Source organism: Salmo salar, chromosome ssa10, assembly GCF_905237065.1.
Source record: "Salmo salar chromosome ssa10, Ssal_v3.1, whole genome shotgun sequence".
In the NCBI taxonomy this organism is placed as follows: domain Eukaryota; kingdom Metazoa; phylum Chordata; class Actinopteri; order Salmoniformes; family Salmonidae; genus Salmo; species Salmo salar.
Genome location: NC_059451.1, coordinates 55836861 through 55854887, shown reverse-complemented (window position 1 = coordinate 55854887; position 18027 = coordinate 55836861). Strand labels below are relative to the sequence as shown.

The window sequence follows — 18027 nt, the reverse complement described above, 5'->3', positions numbered from 1 at the left end:
GCTGTGTGCTCCGGGTCGTTGTCCTGGCTGTGTGCTCCGGGTCGTTGTCTTGGCTGTGTGCTCCGGGTCGTTGTCCTGGCTGTGTGCTCCGGGTCGTTGTCTTGGCTGTGTGCTCAGGGTCGTTGTCTTGGCTGTGTGCTCAGGGTCGTTGTCTTGGCTGTGTGCTCAGGGTCGTTGTCTTGGCTGTGTGCTCAGGGTCGTTGTCCTGGCTGTGTGCTCAGGGTCGTTGTCCTGTTGGAAGGTGAACCACCCCAGTCTGAGGTCCTGAGCAGGTTTTCATCAAGGATCTCTGTACTTTGCTCTGCTAATACTAGTCTCCCAGTCTCTGCTTCTGAAAAACATTCCCATAGCATGATGTTGCCACCACCATGCTTCACCGTAGGGATGTTGCCAGGTTTCCTCCAGACGTGATTCTCGGCATTCAGGCCAAAGGGTTCAATCTTGGTTTCTCATGGTCAGAGACCTTTAGGTGCCTTTTGGCAAACTCCAAGCGGGCTGTCATGTGCCTTTTACTGAGGAGTGGCTTCAGTCTGGCCACTCTACCATAAAGGCCTGATTGGTAGAGTGCTGCAGAGATGGGAGAACCTTCCAGAAGGACAACCATCTCCTTAACAGCTTCAACCCCCAAGCCATAAGACTGCTGAACAATGAATCAAATGGCCACACAGAGTATTTGCATTGACCCCCCTCCCATTGTTTTTACACTGCTGCTACTCGCTGTTTATTATCTATGCATAGTCACTTTACCCCTACCTCCATGTAAGAATTACCTCGACTAACCTGTACCCCCCCACATTGACTCTGTACCGGTACACCCTGTATATAGCCTCCACATTGACTCTGTACCGGTACACCCTGTATATAGCCTCCACATTGACTCTGTACCAGTACACCCTGTATATAGCCTCCACATTGACTCTGTACCAGTACACCCTGTATATAGCCTCCACATTGACTCTGTACCGGTACACCCTGTATATAGCCTCCACATTGACTCTGTACCGGTACACCCTGTATATAGCCTCCACATTGAATCTGTACCGGTACCCCCTGTATATAGCCTCCACATTGACTCTGTACCGGTACCCCCTGTATATAGCCTCGTTATTGTTATGTAAATAACTTGTTACTTTATTTGATTTTTAAACTTTATTAGTAAATATTTTCTTAACTCTATTTCTTGAAGTGCATTGTTGGTTAAAGCCTTATAAGTAAGCATTTCACAGTAAGGTCTACACCTGTTGTGTTCAGCGCATGTGACAAATAACATTTGATTTGATCTCCACAGAGGAAATCTGAAACTCTGTCAGAGTGACCATGGGATTCTTGGTCACCTTCCTGACCAAGGCCCTTCTTCCACGATTGCTCAGTTTGGGGCGGTCGGCCAGCTCTAATCAGAATCTTGGCGGTTCGAAATGTCTTCCATTTAAAAATGGAGGCCACTGTGTTCATGGGGACCTTCAATACTGGATCAGCCCAACCCTACCACCAGTACCCTGGATCAGCCCAACCCTACCACCAGTACCCTGGATCAGCCCAACCCTACCACCAGTACCCTGGATCAGCCCAACCCTACCACCAGTACCCTGGATCAGCCCAACCCTACCACCAGTACCCTGGATCAGCCCAACCCTACCACCAGTACCCTGGATCAGCCCAACCCTACCACCAGTACCCTGGATCAGCCCAACCCTACCACCAGTACCCTGGATCAGCCCCAACCCTACCACCAGTACCCTGGATCAGCCCCAACCCTACCACCAGTACCCTGGATCAGCCCCAACCCTACCACCAGTACCCTGGATCACCCCAACCCTACCACCAGTACCCTGGATCACCCCAACCCTACCACCAGTACCCTGGATCACCCCAACCCTACCACCAGTACCCTGGATCACCCCAACCCTACCACCAGTACCCTGGATCACCCCAACCCTACCACCAGTACCCTGGATCACCCCAACCCTACCACCAGTACCCTGGATCACCCCAACCCTACCACCAGTACCCTGGATCACCCCAACCCTACCACCAGTACCCTGGATCACCCCAACCCTACCACCAGTACCCTGGATCACCCCAACCCTACCACCAGTACCCTGGATCACCCCAACCCTACCACCAGTACCCTGGATCACCCCCCTCTACCACCAGTACCCTGGATCACCCCCTCTACCACCAGTACCCTGGATCAGCCCCCTCTACCACCAGTACCCTGGATCAGCCCCCTCTACCACCAGTACCCTGGATCACCCCCTCTACCACCAGTACCCTGGATCACCCCCTCTACCACCAGTACCCTGGATCACCCCCTCTACCACCAGTACCCTGGATCACCCCCTCTACCACCAGTACCCTGGATCAGCCCCCTCTACCACCAGTACCCTGGATCAGCCCCCTCTACCACCAGTACCCTGGATCACCCCCCTCTACCACCAGTACCCTGGATCAGCCCCCTCTACCACCAGTACCCTGGATCAGCCCCCTCTACTACCAGACAGTTAATTGAAATGTTTTACATGTATTATTGAACCTTAATTTAACTAGGCAAGTCAGTTAAGAACAAATTATTATTTACAACAATGGCATACCCCAGCCAAACCCTCCCCTAACCCGGACAACGCTGGGCCAATTGTGCGCCGCCCTATGGCACTGCCAATCACGGCCGGTTGTGATACAGCCTGGAATGGAACCAGGGTCTGTAGTGATGCCTCTAGCACAGAGATGCAGTGCCTTAGACCGCTGTGCCACTCGTGAGGCCTGAGAGGCAGTTTGTTTTTGTTAGAGTTAGTGCTGCTGTTATACGGACTACCATCCCAATACTGACCAGGAGGACCCCTACAGGAGGACAGGGAGATTTGAGGAAAATTAAAAAAGGTGAATTGTAATGCATTTATCCCTTCCCAAAACTAATGATGAGTACTTCTAAAAACGAATGGACAGTGCTTAGTTTTACTAGGCTGCTACTACTGCTGTAGCCTCAACCCAAGTCTTAACCTTACCAAACAAGAACAGGTGATATCAGGCAGGGAAAGACTCCTTACTACTCCCATCTTAAACCTCAGTAAGAGACAGTTGAGGGGACAGAGAGCTGCTCTCACAAATACACATTGACACAGGGGGATGCGCCTCAGATAGAACTCTATTCCCTACTGCCCCCTGGTCAAAAGTAGTGGACTGAATGGGGAAATAGTGTGCCATTCGGGACAAAAACAACATCTCTCAACACATGAATCCTGTCTTGTTTAATCACAACCTTCTGACTCCAGTTGAACTAATTAGATGATGTTTGGTGGAGGAATGCAGCTCTGGTGACAGAGCAGAGTATAGCAGGCGATAGAGATGAGAGACAGTATGCATCCCAACTGGCACCCTATTCCCTATAAACAAAACGATGACATGCCAGAAACAAAACGATGACATGCCAGAAACAAAACGATGACATGCCAGAAACAAAACGATGACATGCCAGAAACAAAACGATGACATGCCAGAAACAAAACGATGACACTACACATTCAAGTATATCGGACCAAATTATGAAAAGACAAGCATTGTAAATTGTGTGTGGAAGAGATGTAAAAATGATTGATGTTTATCAACAATGACAAGCCACCGGGGTCAGACAACTTGGATGGAAAATTACTGAGGACAATATTGCCACTCCTATTTGCCATATTTTCAATCTAAGCCTACTTGAAAAGTGTGCGCCCTCAGGTCTGAAGAGAAGCTAAAGTCATTCTGCTACCTAAGAAGACTAAAGCCCCCTTTTTACTGGCTCAAATAGCTGACCAATCAGCCTGTTACCAACCCTTAGTAAACTATTAGAAAAAAAATAGCGTTTGACCAGATACAATGCTATTTTACAGTAAACAAAATGACAGACTTTAGGCACGCTTATAGGGAAGGACATTCAACAAGCACAGCACTTATACAAATGATGGCTGAGAGAAATTGATGATAAAATTATTGTGAGGGTTGTCTTGTTTGACTTTAAATGCAGCTTTTGACATTATCGATCAGTCTGCTGCTGGAAAAACTTGTTTTATGGCTTTACACGTCTTGCTATATTGTGGATAAAGAGTTACCTGTCTAACAGAACACAGAGGGTGTTCTTTAATGGAAGCCTCTCCAACATAATCCAGGTAGAATCAGGAATTCCCCAGGGCAGCTGTCTAGGCCGCTTATGACATGCTCGTGGCTTTGAGGAAAGCCAATGTCTATATATGTGGATGACTCAACACGATACACATCAGCTACTATAGCGACTGAAATGACTGCAACACTTAACCTGTTGGGTCTAGGGGGCAGCATTTGCACGTCTGGATAAAAAAAATGTACCCGATTTAATCTGGTTACTAATCCTACCCAGTAACTAGAATATGCATATACTTATTATATATGGATAGAAAACACTCTAAAGTTTCTAAAACTGTTTGAATGGTGTCTGTGAGTATAACAGAACTCATTTGGCAGGCAAAACCCTGAGACATTTTCTGACAGGAAGTGGATACCTGATGTGTTGTATTGACTTTAAACCTATCCCATTGAAAAACACAGGGGCTTAGGAATATTTTGGCACTTCCTATTGCTTCCACTAGATGTCACCAGCCTTTACAAAGTGTTTTGAGTCTTCTGGAGGGAGATCTGACCGAACAAGAGCCATGGAACGATGATGTCCCATTAGACACCTGGCGCGCGAGTTCATGTTGGGTACCCTCGTTCCAATACGTTATAAAAGAGTATGCATTCGTCCACCTTGAATATTATTCATGTTCTGGTTAAAAAAGGCCCTAATGATTTATGCTATACAACGTTTGACATGTTTGAACGAACGGAAATATATTTTTTCCCCTCGTTCATGACGAGAAGTCCGGCTGGCTTACATCATGTGCTAACGAGACGGAGATTTTTGGACATAAATGATGAGCTTTTTTGAACAAAACTACATTCGTTATGGACCTGTGATACCTGGAAGTGACATCTGATGAAGAGAATCAAAGGTAATGGATTATTTACATAGTATTTTCGATTTTAGATCTCCCCAACATGACGTCTAGTCTGTATCGCAACGCGTATTTTTCTGGGCGCAGTGCTCAGATTATTGCAAAGTGTGATTTCCCAGTAAGGTTATTTTTAAATCTGGCAAGTTGATTGAGTTCAAGAGATGTAAATCTATAATTCTTTAAATGACAATATAATATTTTACCAATGTTTTCTAATTTTAATTATTTAATTGGAGGGAAACGATTTCCTCAACATCAATGCCATAGTAAAACGCTGTTTTTGCATATAAATATGAACTTGATAGAACTAAAAATGCATGCATTGTCTAACATAATGTCCTAGGAGTGTCATCTGATGGAGATTGTAAAAGGTTAGTGCATCATTTTAGCTGGTTTTATGGTTTTGGTGACCCTGTCTTTGACTTGACAAAACATTACACACAACTCTTGTAAATGTACTGTCCTAACATACTCTAAATGTATGCTTTCGCCGTAAAACCTTTTTGAAATCGTAAAACGTGGTTAGATTAAGGAGATGTTTATCTTTCAAATGGTGTAAAATAGTTGTATTTTTGAAAAATTTGAATTTTGACATTTATTTGGATTCAAATTTGCCGCTCTTGAAATGCACCTGCTGTTGATGGAGTGCACCACGGGTGGCACGCTAGCGTCCCACCTAGCCCCAAGAGGTTAAAGAACTGCAGTTAATTTCAGAATGGGTGGCAAGGAATAAGTCTGTTCTAAATATTACTAAAACTAAAATAATTGTATTTGGGACAAATCATTCATTAAACCCTAAACCTCAACTAAATCTTGCAATAAATAATGCGGAAATTGAGCTAGTTGAGGTGACTAAACTACTTGGAGTAACCCTGGATTGTAAACTGTCATGGTCAAAACATATTGATACAACAGGAGCTAAGACGGGGAGAAGTCTGTCCATAATAAAGCGCTGCTCTGCCTTAACAGCACTGTCAACAAGGCAAGCCCTACAGGCTCTAGTTTCGTAACACCCGGACTACTGTTCAGTCGTATGGTCAGGTGCCACAAAAAAAGGGACTTAAGAAAATTGCAATTGGCTCAGAACACGGCAAAACGGATGGCCCTTTTGTGTCTGGAAACATTTCTGGGATGTTTTATTTCAGCTCATGAAACATGAGAACAACATTTTACATGTTATTTGTATTGCTTTTAAATCTTTTTAATTAATTTTTATCTTATTAACACTTTGTTCTAGCTAGCTATTTTTGTAGGTTGTCAAGTAAACCCAATGATACAAGACGCGTTTATAGGACTGCCATCCTAGAAGTCATTTGTGTGACTTTAAAAAATGTTGTACAAAATTCCCCTGCCATTGGATGGTCTCTAACAAATGAGAGTATCAAAGTTGAGAACACCATCATGAGACCAGCTAAGATCCAGCCTATCGGATTCTGGGCCCAATCAGAACGTGTTTGCATTCTAGAAATCGTCGGGGAGGGAAGCAAATCTAGACACATTGTGGAGAAGAAACGTCAGTTGGCCAGAGCGATGTGGATGGGTAGCCAGGCAAAAAAATGGTAGCCATATTGGTCAGGGAGAAATCCAAACCAGTCTAATTGGAATGAATGGCAGTAGAGGCATAATCCTGTGATATATTTCAGAAATTGTGAAAACGAATTGTAACCTAAAATATTGTCTTATAATTATAAATACAGTTTCTATGGATTTTATACAAATGTTCTGTATAAATAGCCTCTAAAATATTTGTAAACAGACCATAAATGTCAACAACAACAAAACAGTGATGTTATATGATACAATATCAGTACTTGTTGCTTTTACAACTTGTAAAAGTCCTATCATCAACTGGTGTCAGCCAGTGTCTGGCCGTAGACGGACTGCCTTGATGAAACGAATGTTGGCAGTTAATTTGAAGAAGAAAAAAAAAGTATATTAACCTGTTAGGGCTAGGGGGCAGTATTTACACGGCCGGATAAAAAACGTACCCGATTTAATCTGGTTATTACTACTGCCCAGAAACTAGAATATGCATATAATTATTGGCTTTGGATAGAAAACACCCTAAAGTTTCTGAAACTGTTTGAATGGTGTCTGTGAGTATAACAGAACTCATATGGCAGGCAAAAACCTGAGAAGATTCTGTACAGGAAGTACCCTCTCTGACAAATCAAATCAAATGTATTTATATAGCCCTTCGTACATCAGCTGATAGCTCAAAGTGCTGTACAGAAACCCAGCCTAAAACCCCAAACAGCAAGCAATGCATGTGAAAGAAGCACGGTGGCTAGGAAAAACTCCCTAGGAAAAACTCCCTAGAAAGGCCAAAAACCTAGGAAGAAACCTAGAGAGGAACCAGGCTATGAGGGGTGGCCAGTCCTCTTCTGGCTGTGCAGGGTGGACATTATAACAGAACATGGTCAAGATGTTAAAATGTTCATAAATGACCAGCATGGTCAAATAATAATAATCATAGTAGTTGCCCATTCCTTGGGCTTCTTGGCTCTGTTTATTGAAAATGTAGGATCTTTGCTGTAACGTGACACTTCCTACGGCTCCCATAGGCTCTCAGAACCCGGGAAAAAGCTGAATGATGTAATTCCAGCCGCTGGCTGAAAGACCACTTAACCAAAGGCGCTAAAGTTTATCAGAGGACAATGAGCTGAGGCGCGTGCACGGGGCGACACCATGTTTTTAGTTTCTCTCTCTTTGTACTAAAACACAGATTCCCGGTCGGAATATTATCGCTTTTTTTACGAGAAAAACGGCATAAAAATTGATTTTAAACAGCGGTTGACATGCTTCGAAGTACGGTAATGGAATATCTAGAATTTTTTTGTCACGAAACGCGTCGGGCGCGTAACCCTTATTTACCCTTTCGGATAGTGTCTTGAACACACGAACAAAACGCCGCTATTTGGATATAACTATGGATTATTTGGGACCAAACCAACATTTGTTATTGAAGTAGAAGTCCTGGGAGTGCATTCTGACGAAGAACAGCAAAGGTAATAACATTTTTCTTATAGTAAATATGACTTTGGTGAGGGCTAAACTTGGTGGGTGTGTAAATAGCTAGCCCTGTGATGCCGGGCTATCTACTTAGAATATTGCAAAATGTGCTTTCACCGAAAAGCTATTTTAAAATCGGACATAGCGAGTGCATAGAGGAGTTCTGTATGTATAATTCTTAAAATAATTATGTTTTTTGTGAACGTTTATCGTGAGTAATTTAGTAAATTCACCGGAAGTTTGCGGGGGGTATGCTAGTTCTGAACGTCACATGCTAATGTAAAAAGCTGGTTTTTGATATAAATATGAACTTGATTGAACAAAACATGCATGTATTGTATAACATAATGTCCTAAGATTGTCATCTGATGAAGATCATCAAAGGTTAGTGCTGCATTTAGCTGTGGTTTGGGTTTATGTGACATTATATGCTAGCTTGAAAAATGGGTGTCTGATTATTTCTGGCTGGGTACTCTGCTGACATAATCTAATGTTTTGCTTTCGTTGTAAAGCCTTTTTGAAATCGGACTGTGGTTAGATTAACGAGAGTCTCGTCTTTAAAATGGTGTAAAATAATCATATGTTTGAGAAATTGAAGTAATAGCATTTCTAAGGTATTTGAATAACGCGCCACGGGATTCCACTGGCTGTTACGTAGGTGGGACGAAATCGTCCCACTGGCCCTAGAGAAGTTAAATATTTCCTCTAAAACTGGCTGGCTAACTAGCTAACAAATGTACAAATACATTCTTCAAATTCATTGTTTTACACAATATCTTATCACAGCACTGGTAAACTATGGTTGACCAAACTCCCTGACCAAAATGGCTGACTGTTCTCACCATAAGACGGTTCCATTCTAGTACTCTAACTCCATGGTTCTAATCTCATCATGGTGGGGGCATCAGAAGGTGGGTGTGTTTCCAATAGAGGTCGACCGATTAATCACAATGGCCGATTAATTAGGGCCGATTTCAAGTTTTCGATATAAGTAATCGGTATCGGCGTTGAAAAATCATAAATCGGTCGACCTCTAGTATCCAACAAATGACACAGATCCTATCGTTAAATGTAAAGAGAGTGTTTGTGACCATCAGTCCATGGCATAAGAAAATACCCCCATTACCCAAAGTAATGCACGTTAAGAGTGAAAAAGAGACAGGATTTAACAAATGTCACACAGCAAACAGACGCTGAGGACTCACTCCAAACTACTGGCTGGACCAGGACATTGTCAGAACCTGTTAGTTACAGCACCTTGCAAGTTGAATATGATAAGACGGTCTTGGATAAGTTTGCTGTTATTTAGATGGGTCGGGGAAGCGTCTTACTGTTTCTCGGTGTGTGTGTGTGTGTCTTACTGGTGACAGCACTGGCGTTGTTGGGTGTGTCAGCTCTCAGGTACTGGGTGGTCTGGGTGGACGGTTGGGACAGGCCCTGGGAACTGCCACTGTCTGAAACACTGGAACACAGAGGAGGGGAGAGGGATGAGAAAGGTACTCATGATGAATGTGAGGAAAAAGGTGCGAGGAAGACGCCAACTTCACAACACACTTCTCTAACATCATTATAAAGTCATTTTTCAGTCGCTCCCATTGGCCACATGGCCAGGTACCCTATGACATGGTCCTGAAGGAGCCTGTTCTGTCCTGCTAGGCCTCAAGCCAAGACAGACTTTTAAACAGATAGAGAACCCGTCACTGCAGTACAACCCGCCACTAAGAAACCCTCTTAAGGATCTTCCTATTTACAATAAAAGGAGGGTCTGTCTGTTCACGTCGCACCAACAGCAGACTGATTCAATCAAACAAACAGCATTAAAGCAACTCAATTTATCTCAAATATTGCATTAGATAGATTCCTGGTTGACTGTGAGAATTTGTTCGAGAGAGAGAGAGAGAGAGAGAGAGAGAGAGAGAAAAAACCCCACAGATGATTCATATCAACAATAACCTGAGATAACACCGATATATGAATCTCCCAAGATGGGGAGTCAGTGGTAGGAATCTAAAAAGTAGTGAACCTGAAAAATCCTGTTTGTTAGAAATCTAATTCAGACCACATCCTATACACACATAGCATCTGAGTAGGAATGGTGATCTAGGATCAGATCGTCCTGTTTGATACATTTACAAAGGTGATTAACAGTGAGAAGCCTTGTGTTAATAATAGGTCCCTCCTGGTAACTGAACCCAGACATCTTCATACCCACTGTACAGGGTTTCAACCTGTTCTACTACATCCAAGCACAAATCTGTGGAGACATTAAAAGCTCTGCTGGCTTTATGATGCATCAATATGCTACTGCAGTAGAGACATTGGCATACGGGAAACAGCTAACATAGTAAATCATGTATTCATTAGCGTACATCCTAGCAAACGTAGCAAAGCGGTTTGCAACAGAAACTGAAAATGATTTTCTTATTGGACAAGTTAAGGTAGTCCCCCTCACTGTTTGAGTTGGTGTTCTTACATTTGATGCTTAGTGAACACGACCCTGGGTAAATGACGTGAACCACAGGGTCCACTAGTGTGTCTGGTGTGCTGGTTCTCATGACTTAGATTTCCTCCAATTAGGTTTGTCTGGAGTTAGGGATGCCCCTAACAGAACATGCAACTCAAGAAATGAAGCAGACAATCAAATGTCATTTGACAAAATTCCATTTTGTGGGAAAAAACACCATTCTAAAATGGCGAACCTGATGTGAGCGGTTCAATGTCTGACAGAGGAAAATCTCCATTAGAAACTTAGGAGGGGAGATCTAAAGATGCAACAACTAGCACGGGCTGCTAATATGACTAGGATTATCATCAACTAGCACGGGCTGCTAATATGACTAGGATTATCATCAACTAGCACGGGCTGCTAATATGACTAGGATTATCATCAACTAGCATGGGTTGCTAATATGACTAGGATTGTGCCTGTCTTCTGAACAGCAAAATAAAGTTTATATGAAAACCAACAGAACAGGAGAGAAATGCTGGTTTCCATGAAGTCCAGATGAAGTCTTACTTAAACGTTTTTCAACAATTAAAATATCAGTTTTCAAAATGCCTACTGCCTTCAGCTCACTACTGCCTTCAGCTCACTACTGCCTTCAGCTCACTACTGCCTTCAGCTCACTACTGCCTTCAGCTCACTACTGCCTTCAGCTCACTACTGCCTTCAGCTCACTACTGCCTTCAGCTGGGTAACGCGCTAAGCCTGCCTACCGGCAATTGAATGATGAAATTCAAATTAGGCTAGCAGTTGAGAAATAAACAAAAGTTGCTCAGTGACTTCTAAAATCATGTTTCACTCCAGCAGCAACGAGCTGCAGAGGTGATATTCAGCTCAGAATAGCCTCTGTACGCTGTGCCAGTGTGATAAATACAATATGATATGACTAACGAAAATTTACACGCGCCAATTTAATTCCACAAAATTATGCAAATTAACCTAAACGCCAATAAGCATGACGGTCAAATGTACATACATCGACTTACTTCCAATGAATAAAAAGCATTCATTTGCAATGGGATTGTTCCCCCCCCCCAGTCAATTTGGCCGGCAACAATCTTATTTATCTGCTTTTCATTCAGTCACCAAACACAGTGCCCCCCTGTAATTACCGGGACAGCCCCCCCCCCCACCCGTAATTACCGGGACAGAGCATTGTCAGCTTTAATTCAAGGGTATTTTTCATTCATATTTTTTATTTTTACATTTTTTGTCATTTAGCAGACGCTCTTATCCAGAGCGACTTACAGTAGTGAATGCATACATTTCATTCATTTTTTTTTTTTCATATCAGGTGAACGGTTTAGAAATTACAGCACTTTTTGTACAATAGTCACCAAATTCTAGGGGAGTAAAAATACTGGGACAAATTCACGTGTGTAGTAAAAAGTGAAGTATTTGGTCCCTTGTGACTCTACACATTTGCAAGGTATGTTTTGATTGTGTTTCAGATTATTTTGTGGCCAATAGAAATGAATGGTAAATAATGTACTGTGTCATTTTGGAGTCACTTTTATTGTAAATAAGAAGTCTACTACATTAGTGTGGATGCTACCATGATATGATTACAGATAATCCTGAATGAATCGTGAATAATGAGTGAGAAAGTTAGATGCACAAATATCATACCCCCAAGAAATGCTAATCTCTCACCATTACAATAACGGGAGGTAAAAACATTTTTTGGGGGGGGGGTGTAGGATTTTTGTGCGTCCAACTTCCTCAATTGTCATTTTTCACGATTACCCACAAGCATGGTAGTGTCCACATTCATTTAGAAGTGTACGGGAACAAATACTTCACTTTGTACTACATGCGAATTTGTCCCAATACTTTTGCTCCCCTGAAATTGGAGGACTATATTTGACTTCAAATCCAAACTTTTGAAATATAAAGCCAAAATAAAACATTTTCAAAGTCCCCAATAATTACGGAGAGGGCACTGTAAATGGAGATTAGTTGAAGTGAGAAGGTTAGGGGAAACCAGGATGAATAGGAAGTACCCAGTCTAAGGTACAGCACACTGTGTGAGACTTCAATACAACATCATTGATCATCCTTAGGGGCCCCAGGTACTGACCTGTCGTCCAGTTCTACTCTCTTCATGCTGTGTAAATGCATAACAGCCAGGACAATGGCAACCAGGAAGATGACAGCACAGCACACCCCGACACTGATATAGAACACCCTGGTAGAGGTGGTAGGAATGGACACTCCATCTGGAGGAGAGAGAGAGAGAGAGAGAGAGAGGGACAAAGGTCAGAGGTTAGAGAGAGAGAGAGACAGACAGCACAAAAACACCCCAACATTGGTATAAGTAAATCACGTTACACCATCTGGCAGTCCGACAGATGAATGTGGGTTTTGGCAGATGACAGGAGAACGCTACCTGGCCGAATGCATAGTCCCAACTGTAAAGTTTGGTGGAGGAGGATAACGGTCTGGGGCTGTTTTTCAGTGAAGGGAAATCTTAATGCTACAGCAAACAATGAGATTCTCGACAATTCTGTGCTTCCAACCTTGTGACAACATTTTGGGGAAGGCCCTTTCCTGTTTCAGCATGACAATGCCCCCATGCACGCCGACTGCGAGCCAGGCCTAATCCCCCAACATCAGTGCCCGACCTCACAAATGCTTTTATGGCTGAATGGAAGCAAGTCCCTGCAGCAATGTTCCAACATTAGTGGAAAGCCTTCCCAGAAGAGCGGAGGCTGTTTTAGCAGCAAAGGAGGGGGGACCAACTCCATATTAATGCCCATGATTTTTGAATGAGATGTTCGACAAGCAGGTGTCGACATACCTGCAGTCAACTTGTGCAATACGTTAGAAGATAAAGATCGGGTTCTTCATTTCACCTGCCACAGTTTTTCCATTATGAAGCTTACCAGTACTCCCCAGTCACGTGACGTTTGTTTACAAGTACACAACGACGAGAGACCGGAGCCTTGTGAGTCACTCACTGTGATCTACTAACAGTATGGAATTCACATCTAAATGTTTACCAGCTAGACATCTTAGAACTATTAAGTTAACTGTCTACAAAATTCTCTGCAGTTGTGCATTTGGTTTGCTAATTTAGTAGCAAGTTAGCGATATAGCTAAGCTTCTTCCAAAATCATGGTTGGCTTGGTAACAGCAGAGAATCCCTTCCTGGATCAAGAACCTTTGTGTATAACATTTGATTTGTGCAGCCAACTAGGAGTAGCATTTTTGAGTTGGGATATCTGTCCTGCAAATACGTCAGATCAGAGACAAAAAATGTATCACAATGCACTTGTTAGCATTCTCTATGGGATTTTACATTTACTTGTTAGCATTGCTAACCTTCAGATTACAATAGGCACAGTGGTGGGTTTGAAAATAGCGCCTCGTGTTCAGTGTCGGTATTACTGAATATCCCGGTACGGCACAAGGTCTGTATGAAGATATGACAATCTGGATACTGTCCAAGTCTAATGGAGTCCTAAATAGCAATGCTTCTGACCCAAGCTGGTCTCAGTCTAAACTCATCCCTCTGTGTGAAATGCTTTCCTCTCATCCCTGTGCCTTTTAAAAGCCTTTCTGAGATGCCTCAGGTCCAAGCCCACCCAAGCAGAAGAAGGCAAGTACTAAGTACCAGGACAGCTAATGGCTGCTGGTCACTGAGGCAGCAGCAGCACACGGCTCACTATAATAGTCCTGAATAAACCCCATGGAGAGGTGACTGGAGAGATGGAGGGGGGGTGGAGAGGTGGAGAGGGGGGGTGGAGAGAAGACAGGAGAGGTGGAGGGGGGATGGAGTGGGGGCGGAGAGATGGAGAGGGGGCGGAGAGATGGAGAGGGGGGCGGAGAGGTGGAGAGGGGGGCGGAGAGGTGGAGAGGGGGGCGGAGAGGTGGAGAGGGGGCGGAGAGGTGGAGAGGGGGGCGGAGAGGTGGAGGGGGGCGGAGAGGTGGAGGGGGGCGGAGAGATGGAGAGGGGGCGGAGAGATGGAGAGGGGGGGCGGAGAGATGGAGAGGGGGGCGGAGAGATGGAGAGGGGGGCGAGAGAGATGGAGCGGAGAGATGGAGAGGGGGGGCAGAGAGATGGAGCGGAGAGATGGAGAGGGGGCGGAGAGATGGAGAGGGGGCGGAGAGATGGAGAGGGGGGGCGGAGAGATGGAGAGGGGGGCGGAGAGATGGAGAGGGGGGCGGAGAGATGGAGAGGGGGGCGGAGAGATGGAGGGGGCGGAGAGATGGAGAGGGCGGAGAGATGGAGAGCGGGGGCGGAGAGGTGGAGAGAGGGCGGAGAGGAGAGGCAGAGCGGGGGCGGAGAGGTAGAGCGGGGGGCGGAGAGGTAGAGCGGGGGCGGAGAGGTAGAGCGGGGGCGGAGAGGTAGAGCGGGGGCGGAGAGGTGAGAGCGGGGGCGGAGAGGTAGAGAGGGGGCGGAGAGGTGGAGAGGGGGCGGAGAGGTGGAGAGGGGGGCGGAGAGGTAGAGAGGGGGGCGGAGAGGTAGAGAGGGGGGCGGAGAGGTAGAGAGGGGGGGCGGAGAGGTAGAGAGGGGGGCGGAGAGGTAGAGAGGGGGGTGGAGAGGTAGAGAGGGGGGTGGAGAGGGGTGGAGAGGAGGGGGTGGAGAGGTGGAGAGGGGGGTGGAGAGGTAGAGAGGGGGGTGGAGAGGTAGAGAGGGAGGGTGGAGAGATGGAGAGAGGGAGGGTGGAGAGATGGAGAGGGGGGTGGAGAGGTAGAGAGGGGGGGTGGAGAGATGGAGAGGGGGATATCAGAGAGTTTCAAAGGATAAACACATCTCCCTCTAGGTCTAGAATTATACTGCCTTGTTGCACTGCCTTGCTGAGGCAGAGGCTATAACAGAGATGACTGGAGAGGTGAACGAGGGGGGAGAGCCTTATTGAACTGCATGGCCGTATACATGGAGGAGAGCCTTATTGAACCGCATGGCTGTATACATGGAGGAGAGCCTTATTGAACCGCATGGCTGTATACATGGAGGAGAGCCTTATTGAACCGCATGGCTGTATACATGGAGGAGAGCCTTATTGAACTGCATGGCTGTATACATGGAGGAGAGCCTTATTGAACTGCATGGCTGTATACATGGAGATCCTACAATTCATTCTGTGTTCCATTAAGCTCTGTGGTTGTATACTGCCACTTAGTCTGAGACACGTCTATTCGCTGTAACATTCTAGTCTAGATGGTTTAGGGGACAGGATATGTGATGTATGGCTATACGGAGCTGGTTTAGGGGAACCGGATGTATGGCTATCCGGAGCTGGTTTAGGGGACCAGATGTACGGCTATACAGAGCTGGTTTAGGGGAACCAGATGTACAATGTACGGCTTATACGGAGCTGGTTTAGGGGACAAGATATACGGCTATACGGAGCTGGTTTAGGGGACCGGATATACGATGTATGGCTATACGGAGCTGGTTTAGGGGACAAGATATACGGCTATACGGAGCTGGTTTAGGGGACCGGATATACGATGTATGGCTATACGGAGCTGGTTTAGGGGACAAGATATACGGCTATACGGAGCTGGTTTAGGGGACCGGATGTATGGCTATACGGAGCTGGTTTAGGGGAACCAGATCTGGTTTAGAGGAACTGGATATACGATGTATGGCTATACGGAGCTGGTTTAGGGGACAAGATGTACGGCTATACGGAGCTGGTTTAGGGGAACCGGATGTACGGCTATACGGAGCTGGTTTAGGGGAACCGGATGTATGGCTATACGGAGCTGGTTTAGGGGACAGGATATGTGATGTATGGCTATATAGAGCTGGTTAAGGAAACCAGATGTATGGCTTTACGGAGCTGGTTTAGGGGGACCGGAAATATGATGTATGGCTATACGGAGCTGGTTTAGGGGACAGGATATGTGATGTATGGCTATACGGAGCTGGTTTAGGGGACAGGATATGTGATGTATGGCTATACGGAGCTGGTTTAGGGGACAGGATATGTGATGTATGGCTATACGGAGCTGGTTTAGGGGACAGGATATGTGATGTATGGCTATACGGAGCTGGTTTAGGGGACAGGATATGTGATGTATGGCTATACGGAGCTGGTTTAGGGGACAGGATATGTGATGTATGGCTATACGGAGCTGGTTTAGGGGACAGGATATGTGATGTATGGCTATATGGAGCTGGTTTAGGGGACAGGATATGTGATGTATGGCTATACGGAGCTGGTTTAGGGGACAGGATATGTGATGTATGGCTATACGGAGCTGGTTTAGGGGACAGGATATGTGATGTATGGCTATACGGAGCTGGTTTAGGGGACAGGATATGTGACGTATGGCTATACGGAGCTGGTTTAGGGGACAGGATATGTGACGTATGGCTATATGGAGCTGGTTTAGGGGACAGGATATGTGACGTATGGCTATATGGAGCTGGTTTAGGGGACAGGATATGTGACGTATGGCTATATGGAGCTGGTTTAGGGGACAGGATATGTGACGTATGGCTATACGGAGCTGGTTTAGGGGACAGGATATGTAACGTATGGCTATACGGAGCTGGTTTAGGGGACAGGATATGTGATGTATGGCTATACGGAGCTGGTTTAGGGGACAGGATATGTGACGTATGGCTATATGGAGCTGGTTTAGGGGACAGGATATGTAACGTATGGCTATATGGAGCTGGTTTAGGGGACAGGATATGTAACGTATGGCTATATGGAGCTGGTTTAGGGGACAGGATATGTGATGTATGGCTATATGGAGCTGGTTTAGGGGACAGGATATGTGATGTATGGCTATATGGAGCTGGTTTAGGGGACAGGATATGTGATGTATGGCTATATGGAGCTGGTTTAGGGGACAGGATATGTGACGTATGGCTATATGGAGCTGGTTTAGGGGACAGGATATGTGACGTATGGCTATATGGAGCTGGTTTAGGGGACAGGATATGTAACGTATGGCTATATGGAGCTGGTTTAGGGGATAGGATATGTGATGTATGGCTATATGGAGCTGGTTTAGGGGACAGGATATGTGATGTATGGCTATACGGAGCTGGTTTAGGGGACAGGATATGTGATGTATGGCTATATGGAGCTGGTTTAGGGGACAGGATATGTGATGTATGGCTATATGGATTGGCCTACTTACTCTCTGGCCTCTGAATGGTCTTGTTGTTGGAGACCGGTGTTATCTTCGGATCAGAATCAATTCCTGTTAGAGATAAACAGAGGAGAAAGAACGAATTAGAGCAGGAAGCAAAACGCAGATCTGTAGCGGAACATTAAGGGATTGGTAGACCGATGTTTACAAGGCTGGAGCCACACAGATTGTACAAACTAAGCATGTACCAAGATGTGATACAACTTAGAAATAGCCAGCTGCTTAACAGTCCTGGACAGACTCCATTTTACAACACGGTATATGGGGCAGAGAGAGGCACACAAACACTATCCTCCTCAGGTGGCTGATTTGACTCGTGTTTAAAATAAGCCGTAGCGGGCATAGAGTTATTAGATTTATTGTCTGTTTCCTCTCAGCAAGCAT

At 45.2% G+C, this 18027-nt stretch overlaps 1 protein-coding gene across 4 annotated transcripts in view; it reads right to left on the bottom strand.

Annotated features, from left to right (window-relative positions):
- Window positions 1-18027, bottom strand: part of LOC106560633 (tyrosine-protein kinase RYK) — a 113510-nt gene that overhangs the window by 60567 nt on the left and 34916 nt on the right. For all 4 annotated transcript variants that reach the window (XM_045687966.1, XM_045687969.1, XM_045687967.1 and 1 more), the window contains exons 5-7: window positions 17632-17694; window positions 12602-12740; window positions 9380-9480 (exon numbers count right to left, since the gene is read on the bottom strand). In XM_045687966.1, the coding sequence (XP_045543922.1) occupies window positions 9380-9480; window positions 12602-12740; window positions 17632-17694 (303 nt within the window). The remainder of the gene's footprint in view (window positions 1-9379; window positions 9481-12601; window positions 12741-17631; window positions 17695-18027) is intronic.